This window comes from Alternaria postmessia (genome assembly GCF_024291825.1).
Source record: "Alternaria postmessia strain BMP 2775 chromosome Unknown scaffold_71, whole genome shotgun sequence".
NCBI classification, from domain to species: Eukaryota; Fungi; Ascomycota; class Dothideomycetes; order Pleosporales; family Pleosporaceae; genus Alternaria; species Alternaria postmessia.
Window position 1 is genome coordinate 1 of NW_026260144.1, and position 15,518 is coordinate 15,518.

Consider the following 15,518-nt stretch of genomic DNA (forward strand, 5'->3'; position numbering starts at 1 on the left):
TTGGCGGGATGTCAGTCACGTGATCAGCGCCCCGCGTTGATCGTTACCTTCTGACGTGGTCGTCGGTTGGCGTTCCGCGCCAACTCCTTCATCAAGGGTGGAGTTCCTTTTGTTGCTTGTAACATAAAAGTGGCTCGTTGACTGAACTGGCTCGTTGACTGCGCACAGACGTTACCTGTTCGGTTTTTCCCTTGTGTACGGTGTCGGCGTGACTGACACAAACGCGTACTGCACTGCAAGGCACAGTAGCGGCTGGACACGTTCTGTTCCTATTGAAGATCTTGTGTTTTTGTTTGCTAAGAGAGGATTATGATATGTTTGCACAATGACATCACCGTGAAGAACATCAAGCTTAGCTTTCCATCCGACCGGGCAGTCATCTTCCTCTCATCGTCCGGCATGAACATGACTCAACGTACCGCGCAGGCCTTGGGTAACTTAGAAACATGGCTTTGCTTGAGTTCCAGATCACTTCCCCGGCTTGACCCGATCGTTCTCTCCTACCAACCTAGCTTTTCGCTCTGACTTAGCGTCCATTTGTACAAGATGCGGCGGATGCGGCTGCCATAACACCGAAAAGCTAGGTTGGTAGGAGTAACACTGATAGGCGACTGTCGGCTATATGAAAGAAGACGTAGAGAAAACGACAACACCGTAAACGTATAAGACCGTCAGCTACTCATAAGTGTCTTCTTTCGACCTATTCATCATCTCCTCCTTTGTCGCTTTATTGGCATCCATTCCATTTTCGTCAACATGTCCGTCTCTCAAAGTGACACAAAAATGAACAACTCCATCGATATAGAGCCTTCTGGATCGTACCCAAGACAGGCTATCACCCAAGCCTACCAAGAGCTACTTGCGAATCAAGCCTCTCAGCCGGACAAAATATTCATCGGTGGCCACGAGCTCAAGCATCTTGATCCCAACTTCGTATCCCTGGATGAAGATGCACAAGAACATCCTCGTGTAAGTAGAATTACACTTACGCTGGTCCTAGAGCTGAAACTATGTCCCAGTCATGGCCGACCGCTAAGAAAATTCGGGCAACCGCTATTGTCGGAGGCTGCTGTTTCCTCTCCCCATTCGCAAGCACCATATTCGCACCATCCATTCATCTGGTTATGAAAGACCTGAGTATCACGGACAGTACTGTCGGCGCTCTGCAAGTCTCCATCTTTCTCTTTGCATTGGCTCTTGGCCCGCTCTTTATCGCTCCACTTAGTGAGAAGTACGGTAGAGCGGTTATCATACACTTAGGCAACGTTATCTTTGTTGCATTCTCCCTCGGAGGAGGCTTCTCACGAACCGCTGCACAATTCTCGGTGTGCCGTTTGTTTGCTGGATTCGGAGGCAGTGCGGCCATTGCTGTTGTTGGTGGAGTCGTTGCGGATCTCTGGGATCTTGCTGCCCGTCCGAAAGCATCTGGACTCGTGATGCTCGGCCCGTAAGTTTATGCTTGTACATTTTCAGCAGTCTTGCTTACCAGGAACAGTGTTCTAGGCCCCGTCTTGGGTCCTGTATGTGGCGGCTGGATGTCGGAGCGAGTCTCATGGCGCTGGACTCTTTGGATACCTGCAATCGCCAGCGCCTTACTCTCAATGGTTGGGCTTTTTCTCCTCCCAGAGTCCTTTGGACCAAGAATTCTGCAGAAGAAACTGCGAAGAGAACGCAGTACCAATCCTAGCGCCGAACTATATACCGTACTGGATCTTCAGCACCGTCCGACTGACCCCACAGCGCTTGTCAATGCGTTCATTCGACCTTTGGCATACCTTGTGCTTGATCCTGCGCTACTGCTTGCATCTCTATTCTACTCCGTGGTTTTTGGCGTTGTATACCTCATTATCGTTACGTACGCAGATGTGTTTGGTTCCGGATACGGACACTCTGTCGGAATCGTTGGTACAGACTTCCTCGCTGCTGGTATCGGTATGCTTCTTGGTACATTCGCCACTATCCGTGCTATGGAAGCTATCTTCAAGCGAGACACCGCATCTGGACAAATGAAGTACAGACCTGAGTCGAGACTCATCAGCTGCCTTGTTGGAGGAACATTATTGGTCGGTGGGCTGTTCATGTATGGGTTTACCGCCACACGAACCCACTTCATGGTTCCACTCGTGGCTATCATGCTCATGATGGCCGGAGGCATGAACATCCAACTCGCCCTACAACTGTACGCCATCGATGCCTTCAAGTTTCCCGCTTCTGCCGTCGCTGCCATTTCGTTCCTTCGCTGCATGTTCGCTGGTGCATTTCCGTTATTCGGAGAGAAACTCTTCGCCAAACTTGGCCTAGACTGGGGTGTGGGATTGCTGGGATTTCTAGTCCTAGGCGTGGGATTGCCGCTGGTACTACTGGTATTTGCAAACATCTGTTCTTGTTAATTGGAAATAACTGACCTCATCATGCAGCTATACATCTATGGCGTCAAACTTCGCACGAAAGGTGCTGAGCGCATGGAACGTTTCGAAGGATCGAAAGCAGCCATGAGTTAACATATTCTGGGGTAATCTGTCCGAACGCCTTCTTACGATAGACACCCATCAGGGTTTGAGTTGCACTGCAACTCCAAGTGCGAGCAATCCTGTAACCTGCTCAATCAAATCCAGCCAGATTTGACTCAGGTGGACCTAAATAGCTGTTCTTGACCCCGCCTCTGGTATCCAAAACAAGCTTCTCCAAGTAGACCTCAGGACTGTTAACGCTCCAACGAAGCGTGTGAGCCCCTTCCTTTGCTTCACCAAGACTAACTTTCTTTGTCCACACCTGATTCATTACGTTGTCCGTCCATTCGGGTGGCACATCGCCCGCGTCCTTCGGGTCACCTAACACACGTGTGAAGTTTTGAGGAGCGTCATCAAGAGAAAGTGAAAACTCCATGAGAAGGTTGGGATCTGTATCTAAGCCAGCGTTGATGTAGATAGTGGCGTTGAGGGCAGGAGTGTCCTTGAAGAGGTAGATATCATATTCAACATATGCGGATTTTGAGTCGAGAAGAGAAGCCCGAGCAGCGTGGAAAGGCCGCAGAGCCACGGAGCCGGATTCAGTGCGCGTGCCAAGGTATGGAACGTGGACAAATGCTACTGTTTCACTCGCCGTTCTGTTATTCGGGGAGGAGGAAGATTGCTGGAAGTGTGGGCTTTCAATCGATATGTAACCAGCTGTCTCTGGGAAGCCGCGGAAATTAGTGGGTACTTTCCGATTTTGTACCGGGATACGTATGATGTCGTAGTATGGATAAAATGACGGTGTTGACGTTATGCCAACTTCCACTGTATCGTTGTATCCCTCCGGCACCTGTGTCCAGTCAATGGTGACATCGAGGCGTTGCTCTTCGGCCGTCACGTCAAGTCGGCCCGAACTTGGTGCAATTGACAGCCAATCCACTGGAATATCGCCAAGCTGCCAGTCGATTGGGACGCGGTAGTCACCTCGCATGAATAGATCTATAGTCCGCCTGGAAGGTCCATAAGGACTCATTTCTGGGACCTGGGCTGGAGATTTGGTGAAGGGCATCGAAGGATCGATGGACTCAGCCCATCGACCCTGGTCGAGAGGGCTGTTAGAACCCTCAGCGTAGATGCCGAGATTACCGACAGAGAACTGCATGTTTTGGCGCAACTGAACAAAGGAAAGGTTTGAGAGTATGTCGCGAGATGGGTTCATCCAGTTCTTTGCCTTTCCGGTATCGAACGTTTCGAGCTTGGCCTGAGACATGATGTTTCGCCATTTGCCGTCAAGGAGGGCGTCAAAATCCTCTACCAGATCATAGTCATAGTCAAAGTCAGCAAGAACCTGGTGGGCAAGTGCATTTGCTGAGTTCCTCCGTTCCATGGCATGTCGATAGTTGAGTCCTGTGCTGTGAAGACGAAGAAGTACGAAGTCAGTGTATGTCTCCTATGCATATGGTATAGCCAAAACTTACCCGATGTTTACTGCGTAGTATGTAGCGCCCGATACTACGGGATAGAATACTAACTCATAGTATGCGGCTTTGTAATCCTCCGGTATCTGTTCAAACAATGTCTTGGTTTGATTGGCGAGCAGGTTCCATCTTGCTAATATCCTTTCCGCTTCATGGTAGTTTAATACCGAGTATGTGTCTGGCTGAACCATCTCAAAGCGGCGCATCCCGATGAGGTAGTTGAATTCCATCAGTAGAGCCGCAACATCATCCGCATGTTCGCTACCGAATTCCCGCTCGGAGTAGAGGCGCAGATATTCTGGTATCATATCAAAGTCAAATTTCGAGACGTTCCAAGCCAAGTCCATGGCGAACCCAAAGGGTTGCTCTAAAGGCTTGATATCGCCAATATTGAGAACCCAGACGCGGTTCGCATCTCGCCAGTAAGCTTGCAAAAGTTCTTTCAAAACTTTCGGCTACGCTTGTAAGTCATAGATCTCCTTCAAAAGATGCACTTACTAACCAAGCTGTTGGTGTTCGACCACTTGTACGACCGCGGTCTACCGAAGTACTCAAAGTGGAAGTAAATACCAGCGCCGCCTTCTCTGGCAGTCTCATTACCAGTGGGTAGCCGCAGAATCTGGCCATGGTTGTCATCGGGCATGATGATGGTGACCTGGGTATAGGGGTACGAAGTCAGCATAAATCTTAGGTGCATTCTGTATCGAGAAGTTACTTGCGTCATCGGGCGGACTTAGTCCAGCGGCGTAGTAGGTCGCGACTTCCTTGTAGATTGTCCATGCCTCTACACCGTATTAGCATGTCACACACCTGTTTCCCCAACAACTTTACTTACGGTTTACTTTCTGGTCACCCAGAACTTCTTTGAAAATCTGACGCTCAACTTCAAACACTTCTCGAAGAATCTCCAAAGCATCATCCCCAACAATGGCAGAATCACTTGGACCTCTCATGCCCAGTGTCACATAGCTCTCGTTGTTTCCCATCCTACGGATCCCCTCTTCCATAAAGCGCGTTACGTTTTCCTTGTTCAGTCTCCAATCCCAGGGCCCAGTCTCAGTCGCGTTCCACTCATTAGTCGCTCTTTGCATTGGCTCGTGATGGCTAGTAGAGACTACGATACCGTAGTCATCTGCAAGCTGCTGATTTCCTGGGTCATCGGTGAAGAAGATGTGGCCTGGGGCTGGTGTTGATGATCCCCACATGGCAGGCCACAAGTAGTTGGCTTTTAGTCGAAGAAGTAGATCGAAAACGTGTGAGTAAAACTCCGTGTCTAGAGGATGGTAGGAGGAGTTGTGTTGCGCAGCCCACCAAGTGACCAGCGCTGGAGCTTCGTCATTAATGAATAGCCCTCTGTATTTGACTGATGGTGGGCCATGAACAGTGGCTTTTGGCAACGCGAAAATGGCGGCGTGTTTCTTCGTGGGAACATCCGCCCACCAGTGGTATCTGATGCAGCTCGTTAATTGACGTCTAGATACACAAGACGTGCACACCTACGGAGACTGACCACTCTGTTCGGCGAGCGTGTGTATACCAAAGATAGTACCGCGTTTATCACTACCTACGATGACCAACGCTCGTTCAACTCCAGCTATTGGGTTGGCGATGACAGCAGTTTTAAACACTTCCCATCTCCCCTCAACGTCTGAGATGTCGAGACCTTTCTCGGCAGAAATTTGGCGAATGAGCTTCGACCCCACAGAGCCGACAATGACTCCAGTTGCTGAAGCTGGTACTGTGGAGTTGGTGGTGGCATTATTGAGTGCGGGTCGGGTTCCAGTAATCTGTTCGAAGTCTTCCACTAAGCTTTTGAGCGCAATGTGAATACCTAAAAAGTCATCCGCATCGGCTATGAGTGTGGCACCAGCAATGTCCAAGGTTTGATCTTCAGGCTCGAAGCCCACGAACTTTTCCTCAAGCAGTGCATGCACTGTGAGTTTCGAAAAGGCACAAACGGCCACGAAGAGATTTAGCATCTGCATTGCTGGAAGACAGAAACTAGGGGCAAGTACCTAGCTGGGCTACAAAGGGGTCTGATCTGAAGATTATAACGTTACCATCGGTGTAATGAAGACTGGGCGGGGAAGTACCCAAGATTGGAAATGCTCCCTGCGGAGAAAGCCTACAACCGCATACGGATTTCCAGCTTTGCCATACGAGCGTCGCCAACTCTTGGCCCTGTGGCGGATGGACCTGCTCATCTTTGAACTGCATGCTAAGGAAGCCGTAGTGATCATCTGAGGTCGCTAAGCCCAGAGTGGAACTCAGCATGTCGGTCGAAGCTACGCGCTCGGGTTAAAGTCATCCGCATTCAACACGTACTGCAACGAGCGGAGATCATGGAGGCTGCATCTGAGCAAGACATTGTCCCGACGTGGGTCGCGAACATGTGGACGTACGACACCGCGTGTCTAGCGTGTCTTCCCCGCATCATGCTCGATGGAAGCTACGGAGCGAGCCCGGTGCTGACAGTATTCTGAGTGAGCTTCGTTTGTACCAAATTGACACTTATCCTGGTTAATTGTAGTTTGAGGACATTTCTCCATCACAGTTCTAGAGCTGTTCGTTACAGCTGGGTCGAAATCGCGCTTGTGGGTGGTGACGTCACGCGTCTTAGCGCTGATTGTATTCCAGACGCGCTGTTTCACGGGCAACTCTTGCTTCAACAACGGTGCCTACATAGTATCACCGAGTATGTCGCCGTAATTTTTTTATTTTGTCTAGCTTTGTCTCTTGTTCGGCCTCCATGTATGAGGTTCTCACCACCATCAAATGTACCTTAGCACAAACACTGCTTATATACAATTCACATCACGGTACTCTCGCAAGTCCTATCTAGAAGCAATCCTTCATGTACGTTGCGTAATTTACAGCAGCAGTTAACAAAGTGTCCATGTATACAAACAGCTCCCTATCTATGGTACTTCGTACCGTTACCCGACCTAGGCCTAGAGAAGCAGCTCGGTCCGCTGCACTTCAAGTCGAAGAAATCCATCACAGTGTCGCTATCTGTCGGGATGTCGTGTGTAACACTACCAGCTTCATATGCCTCGAATTTGTCGCCATACCGAAACCTTGTCCAGCCTTGGAAAGGAACGTTTTCTGTAATTTCGGTCGGTTTCTGGCTCACATCGAAAACACTCGTCCATTGCTTGATCTGCTCGCGGAAGTTTTGTGGATAAAGCGTCGTGTCTGCTGTGCCATGAAGAGTCTGGAACTTAGGACGGAAGCCGCGATATGAAGGGTATGCGTTGCGCACGAGAGCTGCCCATTGGGGCCCAGTCTTAATGATCTGGCCGGTGGCACACGCGTCACTCCAGACATCGAAGCCGTCGCCGGCAAAGCATCCGAATGGTACACCCGCCCATGCGCTTCCTGCAGCAAAGACATCTGGGTAGCTTCCGATGAGCACATTTGTCATCATTGCGCCTGAACTGCAGATGTGAAGATGCGAAGTCAGTGTATGTCTCACATACATGTTGTACGGGTCCAACAAACCTCGTGCCGGTAACAAAAACGCGGTCTTTGTCTGCATGATACTTTTCCAAGGTCCACCGCACCATGGATACAATGCCGAGCGCGTCGCCTCCGCCATTGTGAGTGAGCGATTGCTGGCTACTGACATCCCAGCATTGGTCCGTGTTCAATGTTGAAGCGTTAGGATAGATCGAGATGAAGCCGTACTCGTCGCCGAGAGAAGCCCAAGGTCTATAGTCAAAGACCTTAGAGGTAAGATTTCAAGTCAGTGTATGTCGAAGACGCGTTTTGAACGATCGCAACGTACCTGCTGTGCCGTGCCGTGACACCAATGTGGGGATACCTATTGGATTTAGCCTTTAGACGCTGAAATAAATAAAAATGTGGTGATACCAAAATTGGTGGATTGGGCGGAAGATTTGCCGGCACGTAGAGGAACATCGAAACGTTTCGCGGATTCGGGCCGAAGTCACTGATTTATTAGTATTGAAAACATCCTATTCCTGATGACATCTTACATGATTTCCGTGAGCTTTGAGGTGAGCTGCGCAGATGCGACCGCTGCGCAAAGCACCTGCAGGATGGCAATTGAGGCGAACATCATGTCGATTGAGATGAATCTTGATCGTCTTGGACTTCACTTTACAGTACCATGGCGGCTTCTTATAGTCTTACTCGAGCAAGGTTCTACGAGAGCACCTAGCACAGCGATCTACCCTGTAGTTAGCCCAGTTTCCAGATGGTGGTAGACTAGGTTGCATGTCACGCTTGCGCGTACATCCGAGTATGCTCAACGCATCAGTCGTCCGGCTATACCTATTTTGACACGGAGGGGAGCACACATTAATATCTTGCAATGTTTCTCCGCAGTTATTCGCCGCTAGCCCCGCTCGCCTAAGTCGAGCACTCGAGTAAGTACCGAAACAAGCATGAATCTGAAGGTGACAATTCTGCAGGTTGTGGCGTTAGATGGTTTAGCTCGCGCAAAAAGCATTGCCAACAGTATATCAACGATCGTACGCACGGCCCGAATCTATACCAGGTTCACGATCTATCGCGACTATCGTGCGTGTCAATGTTGTGTAGACATTGTGCAGAAATATCGTGAAAGAGGTACAGGCTCCGAAAACTTTTGGGAAATCAGACCATGTTGTTGCTATACAATGAACTTGAAAGAGTAGGGCCCCAAAACGCATCGTCTCGATTGAAATATATTTGGAGAAATGTTCCTTAACCTGAGGAGAATTATACACATGATCCCACAAGACTTCTCACGCTCATTCTGTAAGACCAAGTAAGAATGCCTCCACTAACACAGCACGATGTCTTCCAGACGATCCAGGACAAAGCCAAGCGTAAGAAAGACGAAGGTACAATACTGACCAAGGCCGACATCACTGAACATCTGAAGGAGTTGTACAATTCGTACCTGAGAGGTCGATTATACTTTTATGCTCAAGACCAAGATGGTCTACCAATTTGCAGAGTACCTACATACCTAGCTGGTAACAAGACCTACTGCTCCGTTGCTCGGGAAAACGTTTTTGGTGTCGAAGACTGGCAAAGCCAACCTGGGCCGACAGACTTCATAGGCAATGTCTGGCCGCCAAAGGTGATTGAAGATCTCATTGGGAATGTCGACGAGACTGAGTACGCAGTTATGAAATGTTACGTATGTAAAGAAGTAGGAAAAGTCTTCTGCACATGTGGATACAAGTCTTGGAGAGATTACTGGCCTGACTACTGGCTCACCTGTCTATTGTTGCGGAGAGCCGGTGCCCGCGGTTACGGCATTTTTGCACGCGAAGCGATTCAAGGCTCAACCATCGTAGGAGAGTACACAGGCCGTATCAAACCAGTCAAACCCAACGAGGAAGATGGAGAGGACGCTTACTGTGTACCGATCTCGATTGGACGACGTAAGATTAAACAAAAATCACAACCCACGGCTATACTTAGTGCTCTTCATACCGGGTCAATATCAAGATTTATCAATCACTCGTGTAACTCAAATGCGCGATTGCAGGAGTTTCAATGCGGTTTGGAACGCCGCGTCATCTACGTGGTGACAACACGCGACATTAACATCGACGAAGAGCTAACGATAGACTATGGTCCAGAGTGGCTTGTTGGCGACTGCCTTTGTGGCAGTATTGGCTGCAAAAATCCACCAAAGAGTCCTAAGCTACTCGATACGCCCGTAAATGATCTTAGTGAAGATCAGGCCACGGATGAGGATGAGGAAGACTCCTATTCGGATGCCTGGGATACGGGCTACAGGTCTTCTGACCTTGAATACGAAGAAGATTCTGAGTACGAAGAGAATTCGGATTGCGAGAAGCATCGAAAGAGAAAGGGAAAAACTCACTAAGATTGGTTCGATGACTGATATAATCGACTTCTCCATATTGGCACTGATCTGTAAGAAGATCATCTGATACTTTTAATCATACTACCACCCTGCCATTCCTCCGTTGACCATGAGTGTATCAAGAACTTCCCCTCCAATCAAAGCCTCAGCTCCAACCAGACCAGTTGGAACATCTTGCAAGACAGTGAGACCATGGCAAAGCGTATAGTCGTCTAACACTGTTGTTGCCTTCCCAACAGCTATACTGGTCTCATGCATCTTCGGTGCTAGCGTATCGTGTTGCACAAACGGTGCTGCGAGACGCACTGCTAGGTCACTGCAAGACTTCGACTCGGTTATGGCAATCGTGACATTGATCGACGAACCCTCTAGCGCTGTCAAACTGGGTACGAAAAAGGCTTGACTAGTGATCGGGAAAGTCGATTCTGATATGCCCGGTCCGTACACCAAGAACGATGTTGCATCACGAATGGTAGGTCCAGATAGCGAGAACGGAAAGTACGACGTGGTTCCGTATATACTGTTGCTTCGACCGAACACGGAGCTTCCAGTCTCGGCTTCTGGCTCAATCTCTGTCTCGTGTTGGTTGATGCGGATATTCAACGATGATGGCGGAGAAGCACCCGCTGGTGTGAGGATTCTGATCTTTCCGCTGAGCATCAATTTTCCGTCTTCTTTGAAGTCGTATGTCACATTGATTGGCTTGACAAGGATTGCCGTAACTGGCTCACCTAGCTGGACACCAGCAGGTACTGTATTGATGGCTCGACTCATAAGCTCGACACACGTATCCAGAAAACCCGTGCCTTGGGCGAACAGCGCATGCATAGTGGCGTTCTTGTCGCTTTCGTACAACCGCAGATCGGAGTTCATAGTGTCGTTGTATGAGGTGACCAATGGTCCTCCTTTATTCCCTGTTCCATTTAGATATTCGCCGAGGACATTGGGATCAAACACGCCACGTGTAGTGTCGAAATTGCTACCGCCATTCGTGTTCTCGGGTGTAACGAAACTCTCATCTACGACTTCAGGGAAACCACCCTACAGGGGTCAGCAATTGAAAGCTAGTCCAAGCGCTTTGTGTATACGTACATGGTGAACAGATCCTAAAGTGTGCCCACAAGCTGTAAGACCGATAGCATCTACCTTGTCGAATCCAGCGCGCTCGAAGAACAGCAAAGTTTCTTCGAGATCAGTCTCTGGTGCGGGTACTCCAGTAGTAAGTCCAGCCTCTGTCGCATCGGTGCGTCCAGCGCGGTAAGGCATCTGCGCACCTCCACACAAGTTATTAGACATGACGGTGGCGAGCGCGATAAGATCCGCCACTATCAACACATCAGCACTATTAGTTACTCACGATCGGTTCCGAACTTACTAGAAACTCCATCGTGAACGAATGGCCTCCAAAATGCAAAACTGTCGTTGAAAGCACTCCCTTTGTTTTCCACTCTTGCCGTTTCGAACCCGATGCTAGCATCGATACCACCCGTGCCTGCGCTCACATTCGCAGTGACGAAGTCATGAAACATGACGCGCATCCATTGTGCCGACGTCGTGCGACCGCTTGTCAGCGCCATAGTCCCAGTCTGCGAGACATAGCGTGTGCAAGGGGTTATTGCGGAAGAGAAATTCGATGCGTATGCTCCCCAGTTGTCGACGAGGACGTGTTCGATGAAGGAGAGAGCCGGTGTAGGGTGATAAAGAGCAGCGTGCGTAAGTGGAAGCGCGTACAAAAGGGAGAGGATATTAAGTGGGAGCATTATGGCTACTACCGCGAAGTATGTGCTAAAACTAGGAAAGAGACCGACGTTGGATGCGCAGAGGAAGGTTCATGTTATATCCGCTTGTACTCCTGGGTCATATTGGGAATATTTCCTATTCCGTATTTTGTGTTACACTGCAGCTATCGGATGTTCTAGTCTTCAAAGTAGCGTCTAATGTGCGGCCACAACTGGGACCTGATTGGCGGAAACAGCCCATTGGCTGCATCGTGCAAAAACGACCTGATGTGGAAGATTCGTCGTGATTAGATAAGCCACATTGAGCTGACGTTCGCATACCACCTGCCGTTCAGGTAGCTTGAAGCTCAACCTTTGCTAGGCTGCTTATAGCTTGGCGGGGTTGATCGCTACTCACACTCTTCCCACAGCCCACGCGCTACCTAACTTCAACCACCTAGTGACAACAAGCGCCGCGACACCCGCACCCATAACGGCTGCCGCACAGAACCATACTCCTTTGAAGTTGTCTACTGCACCGTTGCCTTCTCCTTTGATAGCGCCAGTAGCGGGATTACCAAACAATCCACCGAAAGCAGCGACGAGGTACGCAAGACCGAGTCGAACGCCAATTTCAGCCTTGTTAGGCGACAGATCAGTAATGGTAGGTCCAGGAATGATGATGACGCCGCCAGAAAGGAAGCCATATACGATACTGATGGCAATGAGACCGTTGATTTCATGGGCGAGAGGAAGCATGCAGAGGGTGATGATGCATGCGATGGCAAGAGGAAGTAGGGTGTTGACACCACCGTACCTGTTGAGACTATTAGCAGACGGCTACTACGAGGATAAGGTGATGGAAACGTACCGGTCAGCAATGAAGTTGGGCACAAAACGTCCAAAGATGTTGGCAGCGTTCATGATCGAAAGCAAGTTGAACGCCATGTCCTTGGACACACCCAATTTGATGGCATACTCCTGGATGAAGAAGAATGGTACAAAGGATGATGCAACAAACAGGGTAAATGCAATGACGAACACCGTGTATGGCACATCTTTGAAGTGATGAAAGCCGAAGCTAGAGCCCTTGGATCCATACTGGAGTTGCAATCGCATCACAAAAAAAGCGACAAGATTCGTGATGAGAATGATGAGCGCGAAGATGCGGACGGCCCATGCAAAACCCACGCTGAGGAAAAGCGAGCGTAAAGAAATTGTAAAGACGATACCAGCCACACTGGCACCAGTCGACGCAAGACCAGTAGCCAGCATACGTTTCTTCTCGAAGAACATGGCTAGCACAGCGACGGGGACTATCGCCATCAGCCCGCTTCCAATGCCCATAAGCACTCCTTGGGCAAAGAAGATGGCCCAGTAGCTCTTGAAGAAGGAAGTCAGGATCAGTCCAAGCACTTCTAGCGCCGTGCCGACTGCGATAACACTTTTGAGGTATCCTCGATCAAGCAGTACACCTCCAGGCAAGCAACCGATGGTGGTGAAGAACAGCTGGATCGATCCGATCCATGCGATGCGCGCCGCATCTTGCCCTGGAAGTAAAGAATCAACGTAATAGGTTTGGAAGACACCAAACGTATTTGGCAAACCCCTTTGTCCTGTTAGCGTCTGTATTACGGCGTGTGGTAGACTTCGAGGGAACTCACCAGCTATTCGCAAACAGAATGAATCCACCCAAAACCTGCATCCACGCTACTTTCCCATGATCGATAGGGTAGTCCTCATTAGCCTGCGCGCTCGCTGTGATTTCGTGAGCGAGTAGCTGTTCCGTTCTCTCCCGCTGCACCTCATGATAAGAAAGCAAAGGCTCTCTTTCGTCGGCCATTTTTTTCAGGATTTCCGCGTGGGGATTTCTGGGGTCTGTGGGTAGCAATACCCGTTTGTTGGGGGCAGCGACTTGTTTTTCTCAGGGACGCTGTTTGATGGGCGCTAGTGGGTAGTTGCCGCGGCCGATCGTCATCTTTAGTCATGAATATGCAGGTACGGGTCCGAGCGGTGAAAGCGTTCGCATATGAGAAGTAAAACCATAGATTTAATCTTTATTCACAAATCCGCCAATTAAGGTACCATCATTAGTGTACTAGGTAAGTCTCCAAGTGCAAGCTATATATACAAGAATTAAGTCATGACATGAATCATGGAATGCTCCCCCACCCTAGTCAGACTACAAGGACGCCCTCGCCTGTCCAACAGACGGCTTCGCCTCAGATTCCTGATGAGCTCCAAGTATGAGGTGATTCAAAGTGTCGACAATGTTGTCAACGGGGGAATCTACCAACCACCCGGCACTCTGCAAACCATGCTCAAACCTTTCCATATCGGCTTGGGTAAGGCTGAGCATAACCTCATACGGCTCTCCTTCTTGCCCTTCTTTGTCTTCTTCCCTGGGCAGAACCACGATGCCACCCTCGCTTACCCAAGCCGCCCTCCGGATTGCAGTTGCGTTAGGCGTACTAGTTCCAGGAATGTACCATTCACGGTCGGCGCCCATCCTCTGCCAGCTAGTGATGTACAGATCCGGACCTTTGGGGAATTTCAGAAGAGATTGCTGGGCTTCGGTGGGGTTAGTAAGAACGCTGTTAATTTGCGTAATCGCCCACGCCGCATCAACAGCATGCAGAGCATCTGTGATCTTGACTGCAAGGTCCTCAAGGCAAAAGCTCTGCTGATCTGCAGGAACAGTCATTGCCGGAAAAAAGTTGTCTGGAGCATGGGGTGCTTCCTCTCGCAGCGAGGTTACGCAGTCAGGTACCCCATTCTCAAGATCGAGGGTAGGTAGGGCAGACAGTACGAGGTTTCCGAGATAATCCGGCGATGAAAAGGGAGGCGGAAGATATTTTCTAAGATCTACAACGACGGCGAGTGTTGACTGCTTGTTGCCTGAAGCAGCTAGCGATGTCGATCGAGCATGTACAATGTTTCCCCAGATAATCGCTGACAGTGCGGTAAAGATAGAGATCTTTCTGCCGGTCTTGGTCGATAGCTGATTGCGGAGCTTTTGGAGAGCTGGCGATGAGAAGCGGAACATGTTCGTGATGACCTTTTGTAGTCCTTCGTCCGGTCCCTTGCGCAGTTCGTAACGCTTGGCAAGTAGCGGGTTCCCTGACTTATCTGCAAAGTTGTCTGCTACACCGGCTTCTTGGACCAGCGTTGCGAGTGCGCTTCGAGCTGATGACGGGTCTGGAATGTCGTTCCACTCATTAATAATCGCCTGCAGTGGTTGGAGCTGATCTTTGTAGCTGGGTGCTCGGTAAAATTTAGGAACCCTAAGCAATGGTTTGCTCGCTTGAGGATGCAAGGCTCGTACTGCGTCACTCCATATTTTCTGGATCCTTGCGTTTCCCGTCCCGTCAAGAACAGCGTGATAGAACCAGGCGCTCAGCACCAAGCCTCCAGGAATGAATGTAGCCTGGGTCGCGAAAACTGGAACTGGACCTTTTTGCAATGAAGTCATCCTCTCGGCGTATGGGTCGTTGCCTAATCCAGCGTGGTATTTCAACTCGTTTGGGCAAAATATGGTAGCGGGCAACTCGCCGGGTGTGAACGCGTCTTCGGCAAGAGCATCGTAGTCGTGTTGTGCGTCATCGTAGCTAACCGTGAAGACGCGACGGGCTTCCGCTTCGAGATCGATGGGGTCGGGGTAGCGTACTCGAAGAAGTTCCGTAGAGGGGTCGGGAATGTCTACCGTGCCGGCAAGATAGGGAAATCGTCGCAAGACTTCCTTGAAGCCCGTGTGTAGCGCTTCTTTGGCTGCGTGCGCGTAAGTGATGTCTGGGAACGGAAAGATGATGTAATAGCGTCCGTATACGCGTATGTGAGGTTGTTGGTCGAGGTGAGATAGCTCTAGCTCTTTCGTGGTGTCGACTGGCATTTTGGAGAAAGAGGCCTAGAGAAGTTTACGAAAGTAGGTGATTTCCGTTTCTGGTCCTTTTCTGTCGCAAAGGCCTTCAAGGTGTGCTGTAAAGGTACGTCGACAGTTGAGTTGTAGTTGGTTGAAGTG

General features: G+C 49.8%; 7 protein-coding genes across 7 annotated transcripts; 2 read left to right on the forward strand and 5 right to left on the reverse strand.

Moving 5' to 3' along the window:
* Window positions 1-756: 756 nt before the first annotated feature.
* J4E82_008572 (uncharacterized protein) lies at window positions 757-2,501 on the forward strand (the record flags this gene model as incomplete). Its single annotated transcript, XM_051734803.1, has 4 exons — window positions 757-969; window positions 1,020-1,447; window positions 1,496-2,363; window positions 2,418-2,501. The coding sequence occupies 4 exons, from the start codon at window positions 757-759 to the stop codon at window positions 2,499-2,501; spliced, it is 1,593 nt and encodes a 530-aa protein (XP_051585384.1).
* A 100-nt stretch (window positions 2,502-2,601) lies between these two features.
* Window positions 2,602-5,916, reverse strand: J4E82_008573 (uncharacterized protein; the record flags this gene model as incomplete). Its single annotated transcript, XM_051734804.1, has 6 exons — window positions 2,602-3,865; window positions 3,932-4,386; window positions 4,434-4,586; window positions 4,651-4,715; window positions 4,767-5,380; window positions 5,432-5,916. 6 exons carry the CDS (start codon window positions 5,914-5,916, stop codon window positions 2,602-2,604), a joined length of 3,036 nt encoding a protein of 1,011 aa, XP_051585385.1.
* A 929-nt stretch (window positions 5,917-6,845) lies between these two features.
* Window positions 6,846-8,012, reverse strand: J4E82_008574 (uncharacterized protein; the record flags this gene model as incomplete). Its single annotated transcript, XM_051734805.1, has 5 exons — window positions 6,846-7,368; window positions 7,433-7,656; window positions 7,719-7,754; window positions 7,805-7,883; window positions 7,930-8,012. The coding sequence occupies 5 exons, from the start codon at window positions 8,010-8,012 to the stop codon at window positions 6,846-6,848; spliced, it is 945 nt and encodes a 314-aa protein (XP_051585386.1).
* Window positions 8,013-8,711: 699 nt separating this feature from the next.
* Window positions 8,712-9,782, forward strand: J4E82_008575 (uncharacterized protein; the record flags this gene model as incomplete). The annotated part of the gene is made up of 1 exon (XM_051734806.1): window positions 8,712-9,782. The coding sequence occupies one exon, from the start codon at window positions 8,712-8,714 to the stop codon at window positions 9,780-9,782; it is 1,071 nt and encodes a 356-aa protein (XP_051585387.1).
* An 81-nt stretch (window positions 9,783-9,863) lies between these two features.
* J4E82_008576 (uncharacterized protein) lies at window positions 9,864-11,542 on the reverse strand (the record flags this gene model as incomplete). The annotated part of the gene is made up of 3 exons (XM_051734807.1): window positions 9,864-10,823; window positions 10,875-11,107; window positions 11,158-11,542. The coding sequence occupies 3 exons, from the start codon at window positions 11,540-11,542 to the stop codon at window positions 9,864-9,866; spliced, it is 1,578 nt and encodes a 525-aa protein (XP_051585388.1).
* Window positions 11,543-11,914: 372 nt separating this feature from the next.
* Window positions 11,915-13,343, reverse strand: J4E82_008577 (uncharacterized protein; the record flags this gene model as incomplete). The annotated part of the gene is made up of 3 exons (XM_051734808.1): window positions 11,915-12,317; window positions 12,372-13,109; window positions 13,165-13,343. The coding sequence occupies 3 exons, from the start codon at window positions 13,341-13,343 to the stop codon at window positions 11,915-11,917; spliced, it is 1,320 nt and encodes a 439-aa protein (XP_051585389.1).
* A 339-nt stretch (window positions 13,344-13,682) lies between these two features.
* On the reverse strand, window positions 13,683-15,389 carry J4E82_008578 (uncharacterized protein; the record flags this gene model as incomplete). Its single annotated transcript, XM_051734809.1, has 1 exon — window positions 13,683-15,389. One exon carries the CDS (start codon window positions 15,387-15,389, stop codon window positions 13,683-13,685), a length of 1,707 nt encoding a protein of 568 aa, XP_051585390.1.
* Window positions 15,390-15,518: the final 129 nt, after the last annotated feature.